A 21,281-nucleotide genomic window follows, 5' to 3' on the forward strand; every position below is an offset into this window, starting at 1 on the left:
ATGTAAATGATCAAAGATAATAACTTAAGATGTATTAGGACTTTCAAAAATATGCAACAATATCTGGCTCAAAAAGTAACGTACAAATTCTTATTTATTGAAACTCGATCTTTAAGAAGTTTGCCTTAGTTTATCTACCAAATCTCATCAAAAATGGTTTGGCCATTTCTTTACAACAAATGGAAACAGCAGAGAGAGACGGACAATTCTAGTATATACATACATACACAGATAACACCTCATACATAAAACGGCCGTTATAAGCAAAAGGTTGCTTTAGTTTTTGAGCTCCAATTTTTAAGTAAAATCGTAAAATCATTAACACGTACAAAGAACTCATTTATCGTTTCCTTTGGTTTGTAGGCTAACAAAAACAGAACTAAAAAGGCAGTGAGAGAGTGCAAACCCATAGCAAAGTTTTCGTGTCTTGCAGTAGCCAACTTAGAACATACACTGAACAATTCCTCACAATTAGAAATTTAGATCTATGTGCCAAGATCATCTTATTTCAATTTGTTCAACTTGTTACCATTATAACGAAACTGGTTAACCTTTGAATTATATTCACCAAAAGATAAACAACTGGTCCTTGTACGACACCTTTGTGTCACATCTTGTGTCAAAATCAGATGAATACCTTTCGAGTTATACTGTTCACACACACACATACGGGTGTAATACGAAAACATTGTCTCGGGAGAGGAGTAGCACATCATCTATAACTAGCTAATGAGGTGTACGAATACTTCCCCTTTCAACAATATATTTCCTTTCTTGGTTGTAGTGACAAAAAGTATAAACATACTCATAAAATTACAGATGCATTTATAACTGATAGCGGTTTCATTTCAAAGCTACACAGTGGGATATCTGTGCTCTGCCCACCACGTGTATCGAAACCCATATTTTAACATCGTAAGCCTGCAGACTTACCGCTGATCCACTGGGGACAAACTGATAACGGTAAACTGTTGGCAAAACAGTTATAGTATATTTGAATGAACAAAGATTCAACTTAGAACTCGTGAAAAGCCATCAGAACTGTATATTAAATTTGCCATTTTAAAAAAGATTCAAAATATAGGTTGAAATATATTCTAGATCTACAGGCAGAGATACAAAGAAATTCCTTGTAGTTACGGCGCTCCACTCGCTTTCCACAGGTGATGGGTTCGAAATCTATCATCGAACATGCTCACCCTTTCAGGTGTGGGGCATCCTAATGTGACAGTAAGTCCCGTTATTCTATTAGAGTAGCCCAAGATTTGGCAATGGGTAGTGTTTACTAGGTCCCTTTCCTCTAATCTATCACTTCTAAATTAGGGACGGCTAGCACAGATAGCCCTCGAGTAGCTTTGCGTGAAATCCAACAAACAATCTTCTTACGTAAAAACTTTCACAACCAAGCCTATTCAGGTTTTGATTTCAACTTTAACCGTCCGTTTGTGTGTCAAATACTAATATATTAAAATTTAAATTCAGTGTGTTGAGATATCATAAAAAGCCTTAATCACAACAATAGCTTTTCATAAGCCAAGGAATCCGTAGCGGAATTGCAATATTGAATTGCTGGGAACTTAATTGTGAAACTTAAGTTCTAAATATGTCGCTCGTGGCTCCGTGGCGTACGTCTTCAATGATGCATCGTTATATACAGACCGTTGCCATAAAGTGAGTTTTATTTTATTTTTAATGCCTGTGTGTGTGCTGTGACGCTACGTGCAACATGCATGTTTAGAACCTAAGCAGGGCATTGAAAGATTAATTATATAAAAGTTAAAACTTCATATTATGACAAAAAGCGACAGTATTCTTTTTAATTTTCAACTGGATAATTCAAACAAAATGTCGAAACAAAACAAAAAAAATAAGTTTGTACTTTGTTTTGATATTCGAATTTTTCGAAATGTATTTTCATCATAAAGTTCTTTCAATATTTTCCTCGAATATAAAAGTAACGGAAAATATTTTTATAAACAAATTTCATACATTCAAGAAAGACATTGTGTTTAATATAAACTTGAACAGTCACAAGAATTTATCGTCTCTGTTGTTTTAGAACTACTAATGTTTGTCTTGTCAAGGTTAAAGACCGTGAATGTTTAATAACGAATTAAAAAACACCAGAATATGTAACGGTTAAGTTATTACATTTCAAGTAAAAGAGGTTTTTAATTTTTTTAATGAAAGATTTGTGAGTCAACGAAGGAGGTTTTGTTTCGTGACAAAATTTGTCTTTTCTTTTCAGCAAATACGTATGGTGTAGATGAAAACGTTCCCAAAAGTATTTAGATAAAAAAATACCTTAAAAGAACGATTAAAAAATATAAAGAGAAATAAGCTCTTACAAAAAAAGCACAAAGGGATTTGTTAGGAAGTGTATGGGTTTGATATATCTATGGGTTTCTTCACTAAGCGTTTAACTCCTTTTAAATACTTCTAGGTTTGATAAGTTACTATAATAATAATAATTTTGTTGTCTGATTATCTATACTTGTGATAGCCACGCCTATCTGTATGAGTCAAGTTGTAGAGAAAAATAGTGTCAAGGTTTTTCGACGTAATATTTTGCTTGAGTATAAACAACCTAGTTTATTTGCTGCAATTATTGACTTTATAGATAACGTACCAGCAGTTGTATCTATACAAATGTAATAGTACTGTCTGTTGTATGTCCATATAACTACTTCGCAGGGTGTGGATGAATCTTCACCAAAATTGGTATGGGTGTTCATTCGGTCCAGGCGGAGGTGCATACGAATTTTCAGTTTTGCATTTTGCGGTTTTTATGGGCGTTTTTTGCATTTTTGAATTTCATACCACTACTTCGCAGCCTGTTGATGAAACTTCACCAAGTTTGGTATGGAAGTTCATTTGGTCCATGCGGATATACATACATATTTGCGTTTTCAAATTTTGTGTTTTGCACTTTTTATGGGCGTTTTTTTTTCAATTACATGTAAGAGGGAGCAACTGAATTTACATAACTTCCGTCCATGGGACGGGTACTCCAACTAGTTATTGAATAAACAAACAATGGGTCTCTGTAATTCAAAGAAAAATTGCGAACGACAACTGACCTCTTAAGCTTACACTCTGTAAAAGTTATTCAATAAATAGTATGTTCTATTGTAATGATTTTTAACAGATAAGTTGTTTGATTTTTTAGACCAGTTAAGATTACATGAACATTTGTCTAGTTAAGAAATGAGTGAATACTATTTATGAACAGTTGTCACAAAAAAGGGAACATAATAACAAGTCTTTAAAACTAAAGTTCAGATTTTAACACTACATTATTTTCCATATATCACAAACAGTGCCTTTAACTTTTCCTATAGAACATCCTAACGTTGGTTTTCCAATTATAATGCAATTTTTAAATTACGATAAATTTATAAGTAGTAATACTTACGCTAAATTTGTACTTGTTCGTCAAATCTTCTAAATCTGAAAAACTACGAATCATAATTTTTCTCCCTAAGTTTTATAATACATAGAGAATGTCACTACTCATGCGCTGTTGACCACTTTTTTTTTCTAACTTCCTAAACTTATGTTCCGCATCATTAGAAAATTCATTTTTAACATTTAATTAAAACGTCAGCTTTTTCTCTAAATGTACATTATTCGTGTTCTTTATTATTATTATTTTTTTATAGCCTCATAGGTATTAACTGAAGTAATCCAATTAAATATGCAGTTATAAATATCTATAAGAGTAACTCATTCATTATACACTGTGGGGCAGAATTACGTTCCAGCCGAAATATTATCCGATTTGGGCGATATTTGGATATATATACATAGAAATGTGAATCCCGAGCAAGTTTTTGTAGATGTGTGTTTTGTGTATTTACAGATAGTCAACAATAATATGTAGACTGGAGACTAGCACTGAAGAAACAAATGAAACTTGTTGTCAATATGGAGCTGACTGGTTCTGTTGTCAAGGCACAAGCCAGATTGAAGAAACATTTCTCAGTGCCTCGGTGGTTAGTTTGATGGCCTATAACGCTAAAAGTTGGATTTCGATACCTGTAGTGGGCATAGTGCAGATATCCCATTGAGCTGATTTGCTTTTAAACACAAACAAACTATTTCCTACCAGAAATCCGTAGGTTAGACATTTTATTTGCGACAAAACTTACCGGGACTTTCACTTATATATGTCTTTAGGTATACAATATCCAAATATTGTCAAAATTGAGCTTTTAGGTAGGGACAGAAATGTTCCCAACTCTGATACCTATTTTACGCTTTTACGGACACTAGTTGAAGCATAACATTTTTTCTTCTGTTTTCAAAATAAAAAAAAAGATAATTTTATTAGCATAGTTACACCGACCTTATTGCATAATAACGCAGATTTAACATTGATCTCACTGAGTTGTAGGGTTTACTAATCAATAATATGTTTACTCGTTGTTTTGGTAGTGCTATTCAAACAATATTCTAGATTATCAGAATTATAAACGCAAGGTCGCCTTCGATTACTATGTTCATTTGTTCGTTTTATATTCTTTCTCCACTACTCCCTAGTTACGTTTCAGTTTACTTGTACTGATATGCACTGCATTCGTATTTATGGTCAAATGAGTTTCTATCACAACGGAACTTCGCCTACTCTAGTGAATGCTAGAATTCTTTTCATTTGCTCTATAATCATCGAGAAACAAACCAAAACAATCTAAGCGTTTCCATTAGCATGGCTGAGCTGTAGAGGTTCTAAACATAAAGTCGAAGGCAACCGTGACAAACAATACGGAAAGTATAATTGGAGAAACACGAAACATTACAAAAGGTGATTAACCAGCAGTGTAAGGTAGGGTATAATGAAAGAGAGAAACTTGAATACGTACTTTTCAACTACTAAAAAAAAAATAGACGTTTACATATTTAGATCGATATTGAAACCAATGGAGGCAAAGCAAGTGTGTGTGTGTGTGTGTGTGTGAGGGGGGGGCCTGCTGACGATTAATACTGGTTATTCAGCTCAAGAATTTGTTAAATTGGGCTTTAAGTTTTATCTTTATTTATTTATTTATCTCTATCTCTTTCTTTTCTTACAATTCGTCTTAGCAGCCGCACCCATCCAGATACTTTCGGTCGTTAAACCAAAACAAGGAAATTAACGCTAAGTATTTAGGTCTCGGGCATTATATACTTAAGCCAGTGCAATATAGTAATGTAACGCGATTTTACTTTCACATAAAAATGTAATATCTTAAGATACTAGTTTTAAATATCTGAGGATCAGACCCAACAGTTGTTTATCAAGAAAGAAATATTTGACGTTTAACGACCTCCAATGAATAATAACAACCGAGTTAATTGATGCGCTTACTTGGAACAGATTTCATATTTAACTAAATACGTTATGAAAGCTTTAATTCAGAAGCACTTTAGCTTATAAAGCCACTAGTCCCTAATAACACGCAAGTTTAGATTTCAAAAAAATGGATGAACAGTAAGTTCTCTGCAAACTCTTTGGCAGTACTGAATGAGTATTACCTCATACAAAACAGATATTGCAACCATTACAAGTGAAAATAGCACCAAGTTGGCAGTACTGAATGAGTATTACCTCATACAAGACTGAGATATTGCAACCATTACAAGTGAAACCAGCACCAATTTGCCACTTGTTATTTGATTCTTGTAAACTTTTGAAAATAAAGATATTGTTTCATAAAACGTTAAAACATAAAAGGAACTGCATCATATATTTAAATTCACAACGTATATTCTGCCTTAGAACATAAATACTTTCTCCTCATCAGAGAATTATTTTCATAGTGGTATAACTTATTTTACATCATTTCCAAAATGTAACGAGATTGTTAGACAATCATAAATAAATGAAAAGTTGTTTGTTTGTTATTATTTCCATAAGCACTATTTATGGCTTATGAATGAAATTTATCCTATAGAGATTAACAAGGTATTCTTTAAAAGCAAGACAAATCAATAACCAAATAATCTCTGCACTACTGATTCAAAATATTTTCTACGAACGATGATATAGTATATTCGTATAGAAAATAAAAAAAATGTCATGTATATTTAAAGATATCATCATGTGAGCATGAACTACGGTATATCTAAGGTTAGTGAATTATTAAGAGCAGTGTTTTTTAATGTAGCGGCGTCCGCTAACCCAGCAAAGCTTCTATTGCGCCCCACCTTCACATTAAAATAATTGTCGCAAGTGATAACAGCAAAACCAACATTTTCTTTAATTGTTTTTAATAATTTGTTAAATGAAAAAATGTTTGTCAGGATTGAGTAAATAAGAAAGCAACAACAACAACAACAAAAAGCTTTGAGAGCAAAGTGAAAGTTTTGTTAGGTCATCGTCGACTCCAACTCCTTTGTTTCTTCCGTCGTTATTTGTCGGCTTTCCCGCCAAAAATCCGAGCCTCTTCAGAAACAGTACAAGCCACAAACCCCAGGGAGCGCCCCCCACAGTTGGAAATCACTAATTTAGAATAAATAGTGCATCATTGACTTCATCTTAGTTAGAGGGCTCATATGGATTACTGCCAATTTTAAAACAATAATAAAGTATTTATTTCGTCAGTAAAACGCCTTGTCTAGTATTACTCTGTATAAATAAAATATATAAATGTAATCGTTACTCAAAACTAGTTATAGCGAAAAACGTAAAACTAATATAAACATAACTTAAATTTTTTGTAACTTTCATAAGTAAGAAAATATTCATTACAAATCTAGAAACGTCTGATATATTTTAAAACTGTTTCTGTTATGTTTTCAATTTAAATAACTCATATTTCTGAAGTGTCTTCGAATGACTTATATAATTTAAGTAACATTAGAATAGGAAAATTGATGGGGTAAAATTAAATGAGTTAATTATAAATTCTATTTGATGATAAGAAAAAAGAAATTGCTATGTTTCTGACTGGCAGGACAGTCGTGTTACATTAGGCTACTGTGTTAACCTCTTAAACAGTTTCCATAAAACAACTCCCCAGTGGCACAGCGATCTGCATATGGACTTACAGCGCTAGAAACTGGGTTACGATACTCGTGGTGGGCAGAACACAGATAGCTCATTGTATAGCTATGTGCTTAACAAAAACAACATCTTATAAAAAAAATGTATTCATATTTTGTCTGATTTAAATGTTATATACTAGCTGACGTACCTTTTCAACACACGGGAAGACTTTAGAGCTCTGGAGGGGACCGCGTAGGAGGATTAGATCTAACCCCCCTCCCCCATGTCACTGCCAAGGGGGCCTTATGATAAGTGCCATATTTTGTGACAATCGGCACAGTGGTTGACGGACACAGAATAATAGTTTAAGTCTGATAAAAAGTTCACAGTGTCTATCAGCCTAATTTATCTAAATAGCTATTTCTAAATCAAATGAACAGTTCATTATAATACATATATTACTGCACTAATTTAAAAAACAAAAATATTAATTAATAAGATATAGATACCGAAACAGCAATGCCCAATTTATTAGGATTCTATTATATAACTTCAAAGTCTACGTGTTTAAATGTGACCTACCTAAAATCCAGTGATCTTTGTGTATTTCAAACAATGATTTCTTGCTCATTTCACAAAATGGGCAATCTAAAGTTTCTTAAAACTTGAATGTATTAGAATGCCCTACAGTGGAACATCACAAAGTGTACTTTCTTAAGGAAAAACCAAAACATGAGGAGCATATTTCTGTATGGATTTGGTTCACAAAATATGAGAAAAGGACAAATTATTATGAGAATTATTGCTCTTTATTCCTTACATAGTTTGCTTTGTTTACTGTTTATATTTAACAGCCTCTTGTACGTAATTACGATGGTTATGAATAGGAAGTTCTATTTTTTTATACACAGAAATTAAACATATAATTTGAAATACCACTTTTGTAATACCATTTCTTTAAATATTAGTATAAAAATATGAGCCTTTGGTCTATGCGTTTACCATTATAGAATACAGTAATACAAAAATCCTTGTTTTTTAATTATTTGTTCATTTGAAGTTAAGCATAATAGGTTTATTTGCGTTATGAGTTTTAAAAAACAAGACCCCCCAGTAGAACAGCGGTATGTCTGCAGACTTACAACGCTAGATCAGCGTTTCGATGCTCGTGGTGGGCAGAGCACAATCAAATTATTATGTAGAATTATACATTAAGTTTTCTCTACGATAAAATACTTTTCCTTTATTTGCGAGCTTTCGGCCCTGTTACCGGAGCCTTCATCGGGTACATTGTTGCCGGCTCCGGTAAGAGGGCCGAAAGATTGCAAATAAAAGAAAAGTATTTTAACGTAGAGAAAAGTCCGTGTATATTCTGCATAAAATATCCTATTAATCGTTATTTTCTTATTACAAATAAAATACATAACAATCTTCTTAAACTTTAATTCTATAGTTAAGTAAATAATTCAGTTTTTATTTCAGGAAGAGGTATCTGACACGAAATGTTAATATATAATGAAAGATGTTTTCATAAAATAAAATTGACCTTGTGATTTTAAACGTAACGAATTTTTACTATTATGTTGGTAAAACAATTTATATTTAGTATTTATGTTATTTATTTTTTTCTTTTATCAGAAATATCAAATGAAGAGGAAGATTTTATGTACTATGAAGAATGGTAAAGTGGCTAAAAAAGTACCAAATGTATGTTTTATGAAATAAACTTGTTAACATAATCTTAACACGATTTACACTAAAATGGAAAAACAAAGTGGGGCTTTAGTGCCAAAATATTTATGAGTAATACATTTTATTATCTCTAAAATACTTGACAGGTATGATTGAAAAAACACCTATATATTCTACACGATAGTGGGCTAAATTAGATACTAATATCTAGTTAATGATTGACTCAGTCATTATTTGTTATGCCTGACTCAGCTGATGAGATTATAATTTTCAAATTATATCAGTAACACTCTTGATAATTTTACCCATAAATATAGCTAAATAAATATTTATTTCCTTATATGTAATATGGGCAAATTTGCTAAGTGAATTACTTCTTATATATGTATTTACGTATGTCGCAGTTCGTTGAAAATTTGTCTTTATTTTTAAAACAAAAGATCACATTAAGCTAACGATTACTTTTATCAAACTTATTAAATCTTCTTCATTTCAAATATAAGTTGATGTTGCTGACAAGTTTCGTCCTTTCTAACGTTACAAGTCAAAATATATATTTTTTAGATTGTAGATTATTTTATTACATAAAAAAACATTATGTAAGGATAAGTAAAGAAAAGTATATAGAATATATATATTTTGTTGCTCTTAGAATGTTCACTTTTTTACTAAATAAATATATTGTCTAAAGTTTGTTTGTTTCTTTTGAAGGACTGGGAGTATCGAAACATAACTTTTAACGTTTTTTGTCCTAAGACTAACCACTGAGCCACCGAGGTCATTATCTAAAGAACCAAAAGCTTGGAAGGACTTCGTTCCTTGAAAATATGTTTTTATCTGATTTATTCCTGTTTTACCCTTTGATCCGTAACTGTATCTCAGTTGTTGATTTGTTAGACAAAATAATCATTATATCTGGTAATTATTATCATCAATATAAATTATTTATACAAACAATTTCTAAAAACAAAAAGCAGAGGGATATTCTTCACACATTATTCTTGAAAAAATATCGATAAATTTAAAAATTGATTGTTTAATTAAGAGTGTTTCAAATTATTAAAGCGCTAACAAAATATATACATTCACATTGTTTTATCAAGATATTTCCTATATTTTAGTTAATATTAATTCCAATATTAATCTTGAAACATGTACATATTTATTTGTTTGTTTGTTATCAGTCTCTGCTGAAAGAGTTTTCAAATGCCTTGAGATTCCATTAATTAAAAAGTAATGTTTCGGTTAAAGGGCAAATCCATGCAATATATTTATCATTGAAATTATCAAGTCATTATCTTGATAGATATTGGTATAAACTGTAATATTATTTCTTTCTTTCGCAGTTGTTTCCCAGTTACATATTTGTAACGAAAGATGGATGCAGCAAGGTGTTATTTTATAAGCAGATAAACGTATTGTGAGTGTCATCAGAAGCTGAAGAATTTAGTAGTTTTATTTAGTATTTATTCTTTGTTGATATAATATTACAACTAAAAATTAAATAATTTTTTGTTATTCTCAGTAACGTAATATTATTATATCTCTCCGTTCTTCGGTGGATCAGCGGTAAGTTTACAGACTTATAACGCTAAAATGTGAGGTTCAATGCCACGCTCACTGTGTAGCTTTGCGCTAACAAAAGAACAACTATCCACATTAAATATTAGACTCATTTTTGTAATCCAAATTCTCTAGTGTTTAATTTAGTTAAATCATAGTCAGATCTCTAACTCTCATTTCTACTATTTGTATTACTCAATAAACTCTCTAACACAAATATCAGCTACGAAAGCAATAGCAGATACACATTTGTAGCTGTCATATAAATGTGTCATTGCTAATCAAGTCTCTTCACTATTTTAACTAATCTTTCTTATTTATTTTAATAGAAAAAGCAGCGAAACAGTATTTAAAAAACAACAACATAATAGTATTGAGTTGGTGTATTCTAATTGTATTGATTAACAATAATTTCATAAGCGAGATTAACCATCGAATCTGTAATTACATTAAACAGGTAAAAAACAATTGCAACAAAAATAAGATTACTAATATTAGATGATGTTATTTCTGTCATTCAAATATCAACATAAGTTTGTGTTGAACGCACGTTTTATCATATACATTTATGTGAGACCCTTAAAACCTATCTGTGAAAGTATTTTAACAATTTAGTTAATGATCACAAATGTCAGTTAGAAAATTTCATCTTGATATTGCTTCAGTTAGTCTTAAATGTAAATAAAAGTTTGAGTTTTTTGAGTTTTTTTTCACACAATTTTTAACGTTAATTCAGCGCTTCTTGGACAATTTATTTAAATTCTACGGCCTGGTGATTAGGGCATTCGACTTGCAGTTTGCGTAATCGTGAGCTCGAATCCTATCAAGATACATGCTCTTTCTTTTTCGTCCCCCAGTGGCACAGCGGTATGTCTGCGGACTTATAACACTAAAAACCGAATTTCGATACGCGTAGTGGGAAGAGCACAGATAGCCCTTTGTATAGTTTTGTACTTAATTACAAACAAACAAAAAATCATCCACTTTTTCAAACAATATTCTCAATACGGCAATGAGTAATAATATGTTTGGTTAATATTTGAAATGCATTGATGCCACAGAGTAAATATTTAACACTGAAGTGAATTTCATATAAAACTTATTTGTTTATATTGATTAAAACTTCCTGTGCCCGGATTAGCTAAGAACTGCAGTTTCAACAAGTTATATGACTTCTCACTTGCTGAACTGTTTTCCAAAGAAACATTATTTCGAATTAATTCTAAATAAAATAACAAACTGAAAGCCTAGCTATAGGTTCTCCATTATTTCTCTTGTTGTGTGATTTTTTTCATTTACAGGTTTGAAACTGATGCTTTACAGAATGCTAAACTTAAACCAGAAATATGGGTTAGGTATGTTGATGATGATTTAGTGGTGTGGTGACATGATAAAGAAAACTTGCTAGTTTTGTTAATTATTTGAATAGTCTAGAACTGATGAAGTTGACGAAAATAAGAGTTTACCTTTTTTCGACGTATTAGTTAAGAAAAACAAAAATCAGTTATATAGTGTTATCATGCCGCCACACCATAAGTTATGTCAAAGAGTGTCGCAAAAAATGTCAGCTTTTTACTCTAATGTTTACAGGTCTTTATAGCTATGTTATGATCCAGAATAATTAAAAAATGAACTGTTATTTATCAAATATGTAGCATTAGATAGAGGTTTCTCACCTCATATTGTTGATACAGCTGTGAGAAAATAAAAAAAAACAACAATTGACATTTCACAAAACAGATAAATAAGAACTGTTGTTTTTTCCATATGTTTCAGGTTTGTCATATCCAATTTTTCGTAAATTTTAAAAACAAAACAAAAATCTCATTCTCGGAGAAAACGGGTATTTATTCTTGTTTGTTAGTAGTTAAACACAAAGGTGCGAAAAAGGTTATCTGTGTTCTGCCCACCACGAGTATTGAAAACCCGGTTTCTAGAGTTGTAAGTCCGCAGACAAACCGCTGTGCCACTAGGGAGCAAGTATTTATGAAATTGAATGTGAATTTGGTGCTAATGTTGGTCAAACTAGATGAAATTTAAAATTTAGAGTAAATGAACATAAGAGAAATGTTAAAAACAAAAGTGAAAACTCTGAATTAGCTGAACATGTAAATTATACTGGTCATGCTATACAGTGAAAAAAAACTGTTATATTGGCTCAACCGAATAATCTAACGGTTGGAAATATTATAGAAACCATAGCAATAATGAAGCACAGTATATATATATATATATATCTTAAATAAGAATGAAAGGTTAGAAAATCAGAGAGTAAGTAGATGGCGTGATATTTTTTATGTATGTAAACTAGTATTCACATGAGCATGGCTTTTTTGTATTTATATCTTGCACAGCATTTCTTTTTCACACTCCTAAGGATGACGTGTACGACGTTGAAACATGTAGAATGCCTTTTTTACGACCGTTGATCGGTTTTTAAATACAATTTTAATTATGTATTATATAACGTTGATCGTTGATAATTTTATTATATTTTAAATGCTTATACAAGTTTCCTTCAATTTTATCCATGATAAATGTGAAATTCGTATCTTTTGTAAATCGAACAATATATTCCACTTACCTGCAAGTTGTGCTTATATTTTCAGTAATATATGTTATGTTCATAATTGTATGCAACTTTGGGGACTCACGAAATATTTTAAGTATATATTTAGTGAGTTGTTTATGGCGGATATATAACACGTCACTATAAAAATTTAATTTGAATAGAATAAATTTAAGCATTCGTAAATTTAAAAAAAACACTTAAAACCAATCTTCTGAAATTCTTGATTATTCACGTACTAAAGTTTTCAACTAAACACTTAAGAGTATTCACCGTGCACATTCGTCATATTTCCTATTGGTCATGGTTAGAATAAATTAAAATAGTCTTGAAAACACCTAAGAGGCCAATCAATTTGAACTGGTAGTGTGAAAGAATAATGGGTGTGGGACGTGTGTGCGTTTCATGAAAAGAGCTTGAATACCGTTGACTCTTATCCTCAATTAAAGATCTTTAAAGTTACAGTTTTGGGTTTAGTCGTGATTAATGAGTGTTTCCATGCTTGAAGACTGAGTCATTCACGTTGGGACTGAATTTATTAGCTACAGCTGTCAACAAAATATATTCAATATATTCTCAACGTTACGATGTACTGTGTATTTATAATTATGTTAATGAAATACCTAAAATATGATTGGAAAAATATAGCAAAGTAGGTCATAATCACAATCACACCTGATACCAAAGTCCTTAAGTCAACTTATTCATGTTCATCATAAGAAGTTCCAGATACAATTTCAATCACACAGGACTATGGTAATAGCTGCTTAAGTAAAAATTGATAAATCAAAAATCAATCAAAGTATATGGTTAAAACATCGTTTAAAACCGTTTACGTTTTTAAGGAAAATAAAAATGTATACATTACTTATCATCGTTAAAAGTACACGCTTGTCTGTATTTTATTCTTTAGGTAAGTAAAAACTTAAGTAAGAAATTCCATGTAATAATGATTTGAGACATCGGGTTATATACTAAAATTACTTTTTTTATCTGTGTCACTGAGTTAAAGGTGAGTTGTTTGTGTTTTAGCAAAAATGTTGCACAATGGAATATTTGCGCTTTGTCACCGCAATTGTTAGCATTTTAAACCCCCAAGCTTACCACTGAGCCATCAGGGGATAGCGTTTCTTCCTTCGAAGACTCATTCATGCAACATGTTTCTTTCATATGTTGTTTTTACCTAAGTAAGTTACTATTATTTTTAGTAAATTCACAAAGTACCAAATCAAGTATATTCAAACGAAACTCACAGTCTGAAATATTGATATTTGTGTTACTTAATGATAAGTTCCAATCAAGTAATTCAAAAAGAAGAATAAGCTCTTAATCTCCATGTCAGACACAAAAATAATAGGAAATTTGAAGAAAGACCAGTATTTCTTATATGAATGATTCAACATAAAAATTAACTTTTATGTTAAGCATAACCTGTGCACTTGGAGACAAAAGTTTAGACCTCAAAGAAACACATCATTATCCAAATTATAAGATTTACACTACTGGGTATAAACATGAGACTATCATTCAGACTCCTTGCAATAAGAGTTCAAGATAAATTATGTAATAATGTTCATCTACATCCTTTATTCATTTAAATGCCTTCAATTCACGTGTTTTGTTTAAATGAATTCTAAAAAATTAGACTTAAGATTATGAGAACTGACAATAGTATTTTTTTTTCTGAAAACTGGGGCATATAGCCTTTACATATGATAATGCTGTAGCTACTGTGCTGACATCTAACATGAAATAGCTTTCTACACATTTATTAACTGTATATAGTAAAAGTATTAAAACATTTGAATTTATTTTTATATTTATTATTTGTTTTTGTAAAAATTAGATAAAGTTTTCTTCAGTCTCTGGCTCTAGCATGACTGTTTTACTTTAAAGTACAAAATATGTCTCGAAGACGCACAATTTCTGATGATGTAAGACAGATCATAATAGTTTTATTAAAAAAGGGATACAGTCAGCAAGAAATGTCTTCAAAAACATATTATTAAAACCTGAAGTCCAAAAATAACCAATATGTGCAATGTAACTAGTACCGCTGATGGCAAGTTTATGGTTTGTTGAAATTTCGCGCAAATCTACTCAAGGAATATCTGATTCAAAAATTATTGCTGCCTAGAGGAAAGTACCATAGTCTTATTTCACTCAGAATCAGATGTAAACCTGCAGATGCTTTGCTGGATAACTTCAAGGAACCACTGTCATTAATTTTAACCTTTCCAAAGTGCTACGCAGGTTGTGTCATGAAGTGCTGAAAGGGTGCATTGAAACAATAAAACCTTTATTCTCAATAGGCAACAAACAGAAGAGGCTTAATTCTGCAAAAACCTAAAAGAATGAACATCATGTATACGGAGAAGTACTTTGGCATGATGTGTCAATTTTTTTAAATTTTGGAACCAAAAGGCAACAGTACGTTTGTCGCATGAGCAGTGGGAAATTAAAGGAAGATTTTAGGCAGCCTTCAGTTAATCATGGTAGAGGTATAATCAAATACAAAGTTGTATTCCCACAACTGTAAATGATGATATATACTTATTCATGGAGTCATAGATTCTTCCCGACATAAGCAAGAACTCATTCACAATACTGTTTCTTCTCGACGTTGTTTAGTGGGAGGCATTTCATTTTCCAGAGACGAAGCATATGGAACTCGTAAATGGTTAGTGTGGCCTCGAAAGAGCTCATACTGCAATATTGTTGTGTATGTTTGGGATTGTGTTGATCGAGAAAAACAGATGTAGCCGAAATAGGAACTCTGAGCAGTACTTCAAGACACACGAATCCAATTCCCATTGAGTATTTTCAAGAGCTTGAAAAAAACTTTTCTCTTCAGCTTCAGGGAGTTATTTCAGCTAATATTTCACAAAATATTACAGAAAGTATACCCTAAATTTTTTATACACGGCTGTTTTGTCTTTAAGCATTATGAAGCTATGAAATACCTCTACTAAATGAAACTCAGCATGTTCTGAGCTTAAAGTGCGTGGTGATGACTGATTCGGCTCTAATTTATGCTCCGTACTGTTATTGTTTACACAACCGCATGAAACAGTTTCTAAAGACCAAAATGTCAGTTTGCACGAAATATTGAATTCACTATATTGCTCTAAAATATCTCACCATTCTCAACAATTTTACTAGATATAACCTTGTTTGGCCTCTACAGATGTGTAAGAAAATATTTTTAACTTGACATTTGTCATTACTATGTTTTTATTATATGAATTATTTTGCTTGTTATAAAAATTTAGGACCAACTTAAATCTCTTTAACTTGCAAAACCTTGTGAAATATTATTTGGTTTATGACCAAAAATATTATTCAACAGCAAAGGTACCCAAATGATAACACAATGCATTCTAATATTTATAAATAAGGACGTAGGAACTGTATATTGAGCTATACTCATTACCGTTTTTTTATCAAATTTGGTAGCTTGTGTTGATCAGAAGTTAATATTAATTGATTATTCAACTATGCTTAAAGCAATTAATTACAATAACATTGTGTACTGTTTATACCGACAAGATGCAATGAAATAATAAACTTAATTCTGGTAAACGAATAAACTATATAAGTAATAGTGTTTTTAAATTAATTTATAAAAAGAGTTAATCGTGAAATATTACAATAACAAACACCTCATTAAAATATATCTACTAAACTATTCATTGCTAGCTGGAACACCCATTCCCGTAAATTCATGATTAATGAAAAGTTATCTTACAACATGAAACGTTGCTTTCCTTATATGTAATTGTAAAAAAACGCAAAAACGCCCATAAATACTTCAAAACACAAAATGTGAAACTGCAATATTCTATGTATCTCCGCATGGACCCAATAAAACGTCATGGCAAATTTAGTGAAAATCCATCGACAGGGGGCGAAGTAGTAGTAAAAAAACGCAAAAATGCCCATAAAAACCGCAAAACGCTAAATGCAAAACTGAAACTTTGTATGTACTCCCGCATGTACCCAATGAACATCAATATCAAATTTAGTGAAGATCCATCTACAGGAGGCGAAGTAGTGGTGAAAACGCTAATACGTCCATAAAAACCGCAAAACGCTAAATGCAAAACTGAAACTTTGTATGTACTCCCGCATGTACCCAATGAACATCAATATCAGATTTAGTGAAGATCCATCTACAGGGGGCGAAGTAGTGGTGAAAACGCTAATACGCCCATAAAAACCGCAAAACGCTAAATTCAAAACTGAAACTTTGTATGTACTCCCGCATGGATCAAATGAAACTGCATACCAATTTTGATGAAGGTCCATCCACACCTTGTGATGTAATTACATGAACATACAACAGATAACAGACAGCACTATTATATTTATATACATGTATGTCGTATATCATTTGCAGGCTGATTTTCCTTCATGCTCAGCCATGAGGTTTAAACTTTGACTTATAAATATGTACTCTTAACAGTCAAATCAAGAGTTGATTGGAAATACGATTAGATGTCAGTTACCTAGTATGATAAATTCGAGATAGAAATGAGCATTGTTTGGCCTTAAACAAAATTCTAAATTCTTATAAGATCACGTATGCATATATATATAAGTTTATTTGGATGAATACACGTTCAGTGTTTTTAAATAAATATATATTTAAAATTCCTTTTTGTTACTAGAACAAATCAGTTTAGAAAAACAAATTCTGCAAGCTTGGAAACAATATGAAAAACTTATGATCTCATGAAAATCAGTAGGAAATGTAGGTTTCAAACGTTTTATCTCTTTTATTGATTAGTTCACGATACAGGTAAGCAAAAATGCGCTTAGAGTTAGCGCGACCGGAAAGTCAACAATGGAAAACTTGGAAAGATAAGTGGAAGTAAAAAAAAAAAAAAAGACTTTACATTGTTACAGTCGAGTGACTAGTCTGAACGATTCTCCTCAGTCTGTTAGCCTGAGACTGTTGACGCCTTCTACAGGTCATAGCAGAGTAATTACAGAAACTAGAAAATTCTGCTCTCCTTCTCTCTCTTTAGAAAACGGAAGTTTTTCTTTGTTTTGTTTTTTCAATGCATGCCACTTGGTTGCCTTGAGCTAAGACCTGCCTGACACAGATGTATCATTTTTAATTTGTCTGCCTTTCACCTTGCGGGCGGAGGGTAGATAGTGAAAATGTATTTAAGGGTAGACCAGGCCTGGAATTAGACCAGTTGAAGGTTCCTGACCAAAGCGAGAGAAATCTGGGAGGTTGTGTCTCTGGTGCCCAAATCGAGTTATAGTAACTAATCCAAAGGATATATCTATTCATATGTATATTATATACATATGTATATAGACACAGGTGTTCTTTGAGGTTTGATTATTAATATTTGCAATTCATCACTATGCAACTGTGGGTGAGTATAACCCTGTAGGAGAATATTAAATTTAAATTTTTAATTTCTGTGTGCTTCAAATATTACAGACTGATACTCAACATTGAAATTATTTTTTAAAAATTAACCATTAATATTTTAATTTACAAATCTTTACAAGTCTGATATGGCTGTGAAGGTTCTACATTCACAAACCTAGACTAACTGGCATTCCAAACATGTATGTAATTTATACTTTACATATTTAGTGATATCTAATAGTGTGTTCTGTTATCAAAAGACTTTTATAAATGTAAATCACTAAAGCATGTAAAAATGTACAGAATACACTATATCATTAAAATAAATTGGTATTTTCACTTGAAATAGATATTTAGCTTCTTTTAATTGTTAATGATTCTTTAATATAAAACAGTCAATATCTGTTTTGAATACATAAATTTTCATTTGAATGAAACCCAGCAAAAGTATTCTTTGTCAAAAAGTGTGTTATTCTCATTCTACCTTAAATAACAAATTAATTCATGAGATCATCTATAGGTGTCCTGTTACACACCTATGAGGAGTATGGGGATATCTTATGTATAGTTGTGTCTTTTTCTACAGGTACAGGTTGGACTTGGTGTGTTGCTGATTTCCTCTGTCACTACAAAAGAGGCAAAGGAAATCGAGAAAGAAGTTGGCGCTGACTTACAGGCAGAGGAAAGTGGACACGGAGGCTACAAGGCAGATGAGACAGGTTATGGAGGTTATGAGAAAAGCCACGGTTCCGATCATGGTCATGGGGATTATGGAGGCGTCTATAACCATGGTGTTAAAGACATTAAAGGTCACGATGATTATGGTGGTAATCACAAGTATGGTAAGGGGGGGCACTATTACGACAAATATGGCAAAGATAAACAAGGATATTTTAGCGATAGAGGGCAATATGGGAATAGATACGGAGACAATCAATACAGAGGTCATGGAAAGGGGGAAGATATATATGGAGATGATTTTTATAAGTCCTCTGGCCACAAAAAACGTGGTCACAAGAGTGTGTTCCACAAGGAAGTGTACAACGATGACAAATCGTACTACGACGATGTTGAAGACAAGGACTATGGAAGAAAATATAAAGATCAACGAGACTACTATGATCACAATACTGGCAAACACTTCAAAAACCACCTAAATAATAACTACCACGTTGGAAACAAACACGGTGATGATTATCATAGGCGTGGTCAAGGTGGATACGACGATTATTACGGTAAAGGCTATAATGATGGAAGAAAATACTACAATGGAGGTCATGATTATAAAAGAGGTGGAGGTGGTTACAACAAGAATAGCTATGGCGGTATAGGAGGGCATGGTGGTGGTTATGGAAGATACGGCGGTATAGGAGGACACGGTATTGGTTATGGAGGGTACGGCGGTATAGGAGGACACGGTATTGGTTATGGAGGGTACGGCGGTCAGGGTGGCATTTATAGAGGTTTTCTCGGCGGCCATCTGGGGCATGGCGGCCACATTGGAGGTCTTGGTCCTGGATTTTACGGCGGGTACAATGGTTACAGGGGATATTGATGACCTACAGACGATTGTGGCTACTCTTGTGGCCAAATCCTATTTACGTTCACCAACGTGTTTAACGACTATGACAAACAACTTTGGGAAAAAGTGTCCCGTTTACACTTCCGCATAATAAGATCTTTAAGTAAAGGCCTCTTTATATTTTGTTAAGATTTACTAATTTTTGTCATTTTCACTTGCTTTATGAATTATAAATATAATTTATTTTACCAAATTTATTCCTTAGTACGACATTTTTTTGGTGTTGGTTTTTAATATAAAACGGTGCTATTAGTCATACAGGTATTTAATTATTTATCTTTAAGATTTCCAAGGTTTTGCAGATTATCCTAGCATGACTTTAATTACAAAGTAAATAAAACAGGATTGATAGTGTATTTCTGGTATATTATGGAATCTTAAGTATCTATTAAATTTAGTAAATGTCTTTTGTAGGAGCTATACATTAAAGATGATTTTGAAGAAAATATATATTTTTTGACACTCTAGAGATGAAGGTATACATTATTCTAACGTCGTTGTTATTACATTTTCACTTTTGTTTAAATAGCCTCAAATATCTATCAAACGAAGATGTTGCTTGGTTAACTTAGATATAACTCGATAATTTTAACCAACGATCGTTTTTTAATAAATGGTTTCACATACTATTTCGAACATTCTTTGTACAATTGGTTTAGGTAGACTAGAAATAATTGGCTAGCGGTTATCAAATAATAGTATTTCTAAATAATTTGAAGTAACATCAACTTGAAATAATGTAAGTAGCACCTGATATTCTAAAATTAAAAGATTAATGTTCCAAAGTATGTTCAATAAAACAATACACACATATTTTCAATGTATTTATATTTAATAATATATAGTTTTATAAAAATAACATAGCAATATATAAATCAAGGGTATACATTTTTCACTGTGTTTGGTTTAGGTATTCTTTGCTGTCGCTAGAAATGTGATTGTATTCTTGTTTGTTTGTACAGGTGTATATTTATTAGCCCATTTCAATAAATACGTTAAGAAAATTGCTGTTTTTGATGTTTATCGCAATAATCATCTCAACAGAAATGAAATTACCAATTTGACGATTTAAATATAATTTAGTTTTACAAAATATTTATACGAATAACAAGATGTTTAAAAGAAAAGGTAGATGAGTTACGTGTCATTAAATCAATATCATATAGGATGGTAAATTTCCTACGTTTTCATTGGAGCTGCATATCGAAGATATAATTAAATTAACATATATAAAGCTTTAGTATTGTTTGTTATGTTATCGTAATTTGATAAAACAGGTTCCACAACTCAATCATTCTAAGTTCCACAACTCAATCATTCATTCTTCCAAATTTTCCACACTTGTATGCAATATGCAATACCTTGCTGTATAACAGGTATTTTTCTTTTTATTTGGCGGAGGTAATTCTAGTTCACTAATTAACCATCCATATACATATATATATATATATTTATAACACAAAAATCTGCGTGTCTATCTGTTTGTCCCTTATCTAGCTACTCCTAGGTCGCTGGACCA

At 31.7% G+C, this 21,281-nt stretch overlaps 1 protein-coding gene across 1 annotated transcript; it reads left to right on the forward strand.

Moving 5' to 3' along the window:
• Positions 1 to 3,927: 3,927 nt before the first annotated feature.
• Positions 3,928 to 19,735, forward strand: LOC106469538 (TATA-binding protein-associated factor 2N-like). The gene is made up of 3 exons (XM_013930073.1): positions 3,928 to 3,995; positions 11,524 to 11,599; positions 18,767 to 19,735. Exons 1-3 carry the CDS (start codon positions 3,928 to 3,930, stop codon positions 19,733 to 19,735), a joined length of 1,113 nt encoding a protein of 370 aa, XP_013785527.1.
• The last annotated feature ends 1,546 nt before the right edge of the window (positions 19,736 to 21,281 follow it).

This window comes from Limulus polyphemus, unplaced genomic scaffold, assembly GCF_000517525.1.
Source record: "Limulus polyphemus unplaced genomic scaffold, Limulus_polyphemus-2.1.2 Scaffold3, whole genome shotgun sequence".
In the NCBI taxonomy this organism is placed as follows: domain Eukaryota; kingdom Metazoa; phylum Arthropoda; class Merostomata; order Xiphosura; family Limulidae; genus Limulus; species Limulus polyphemus.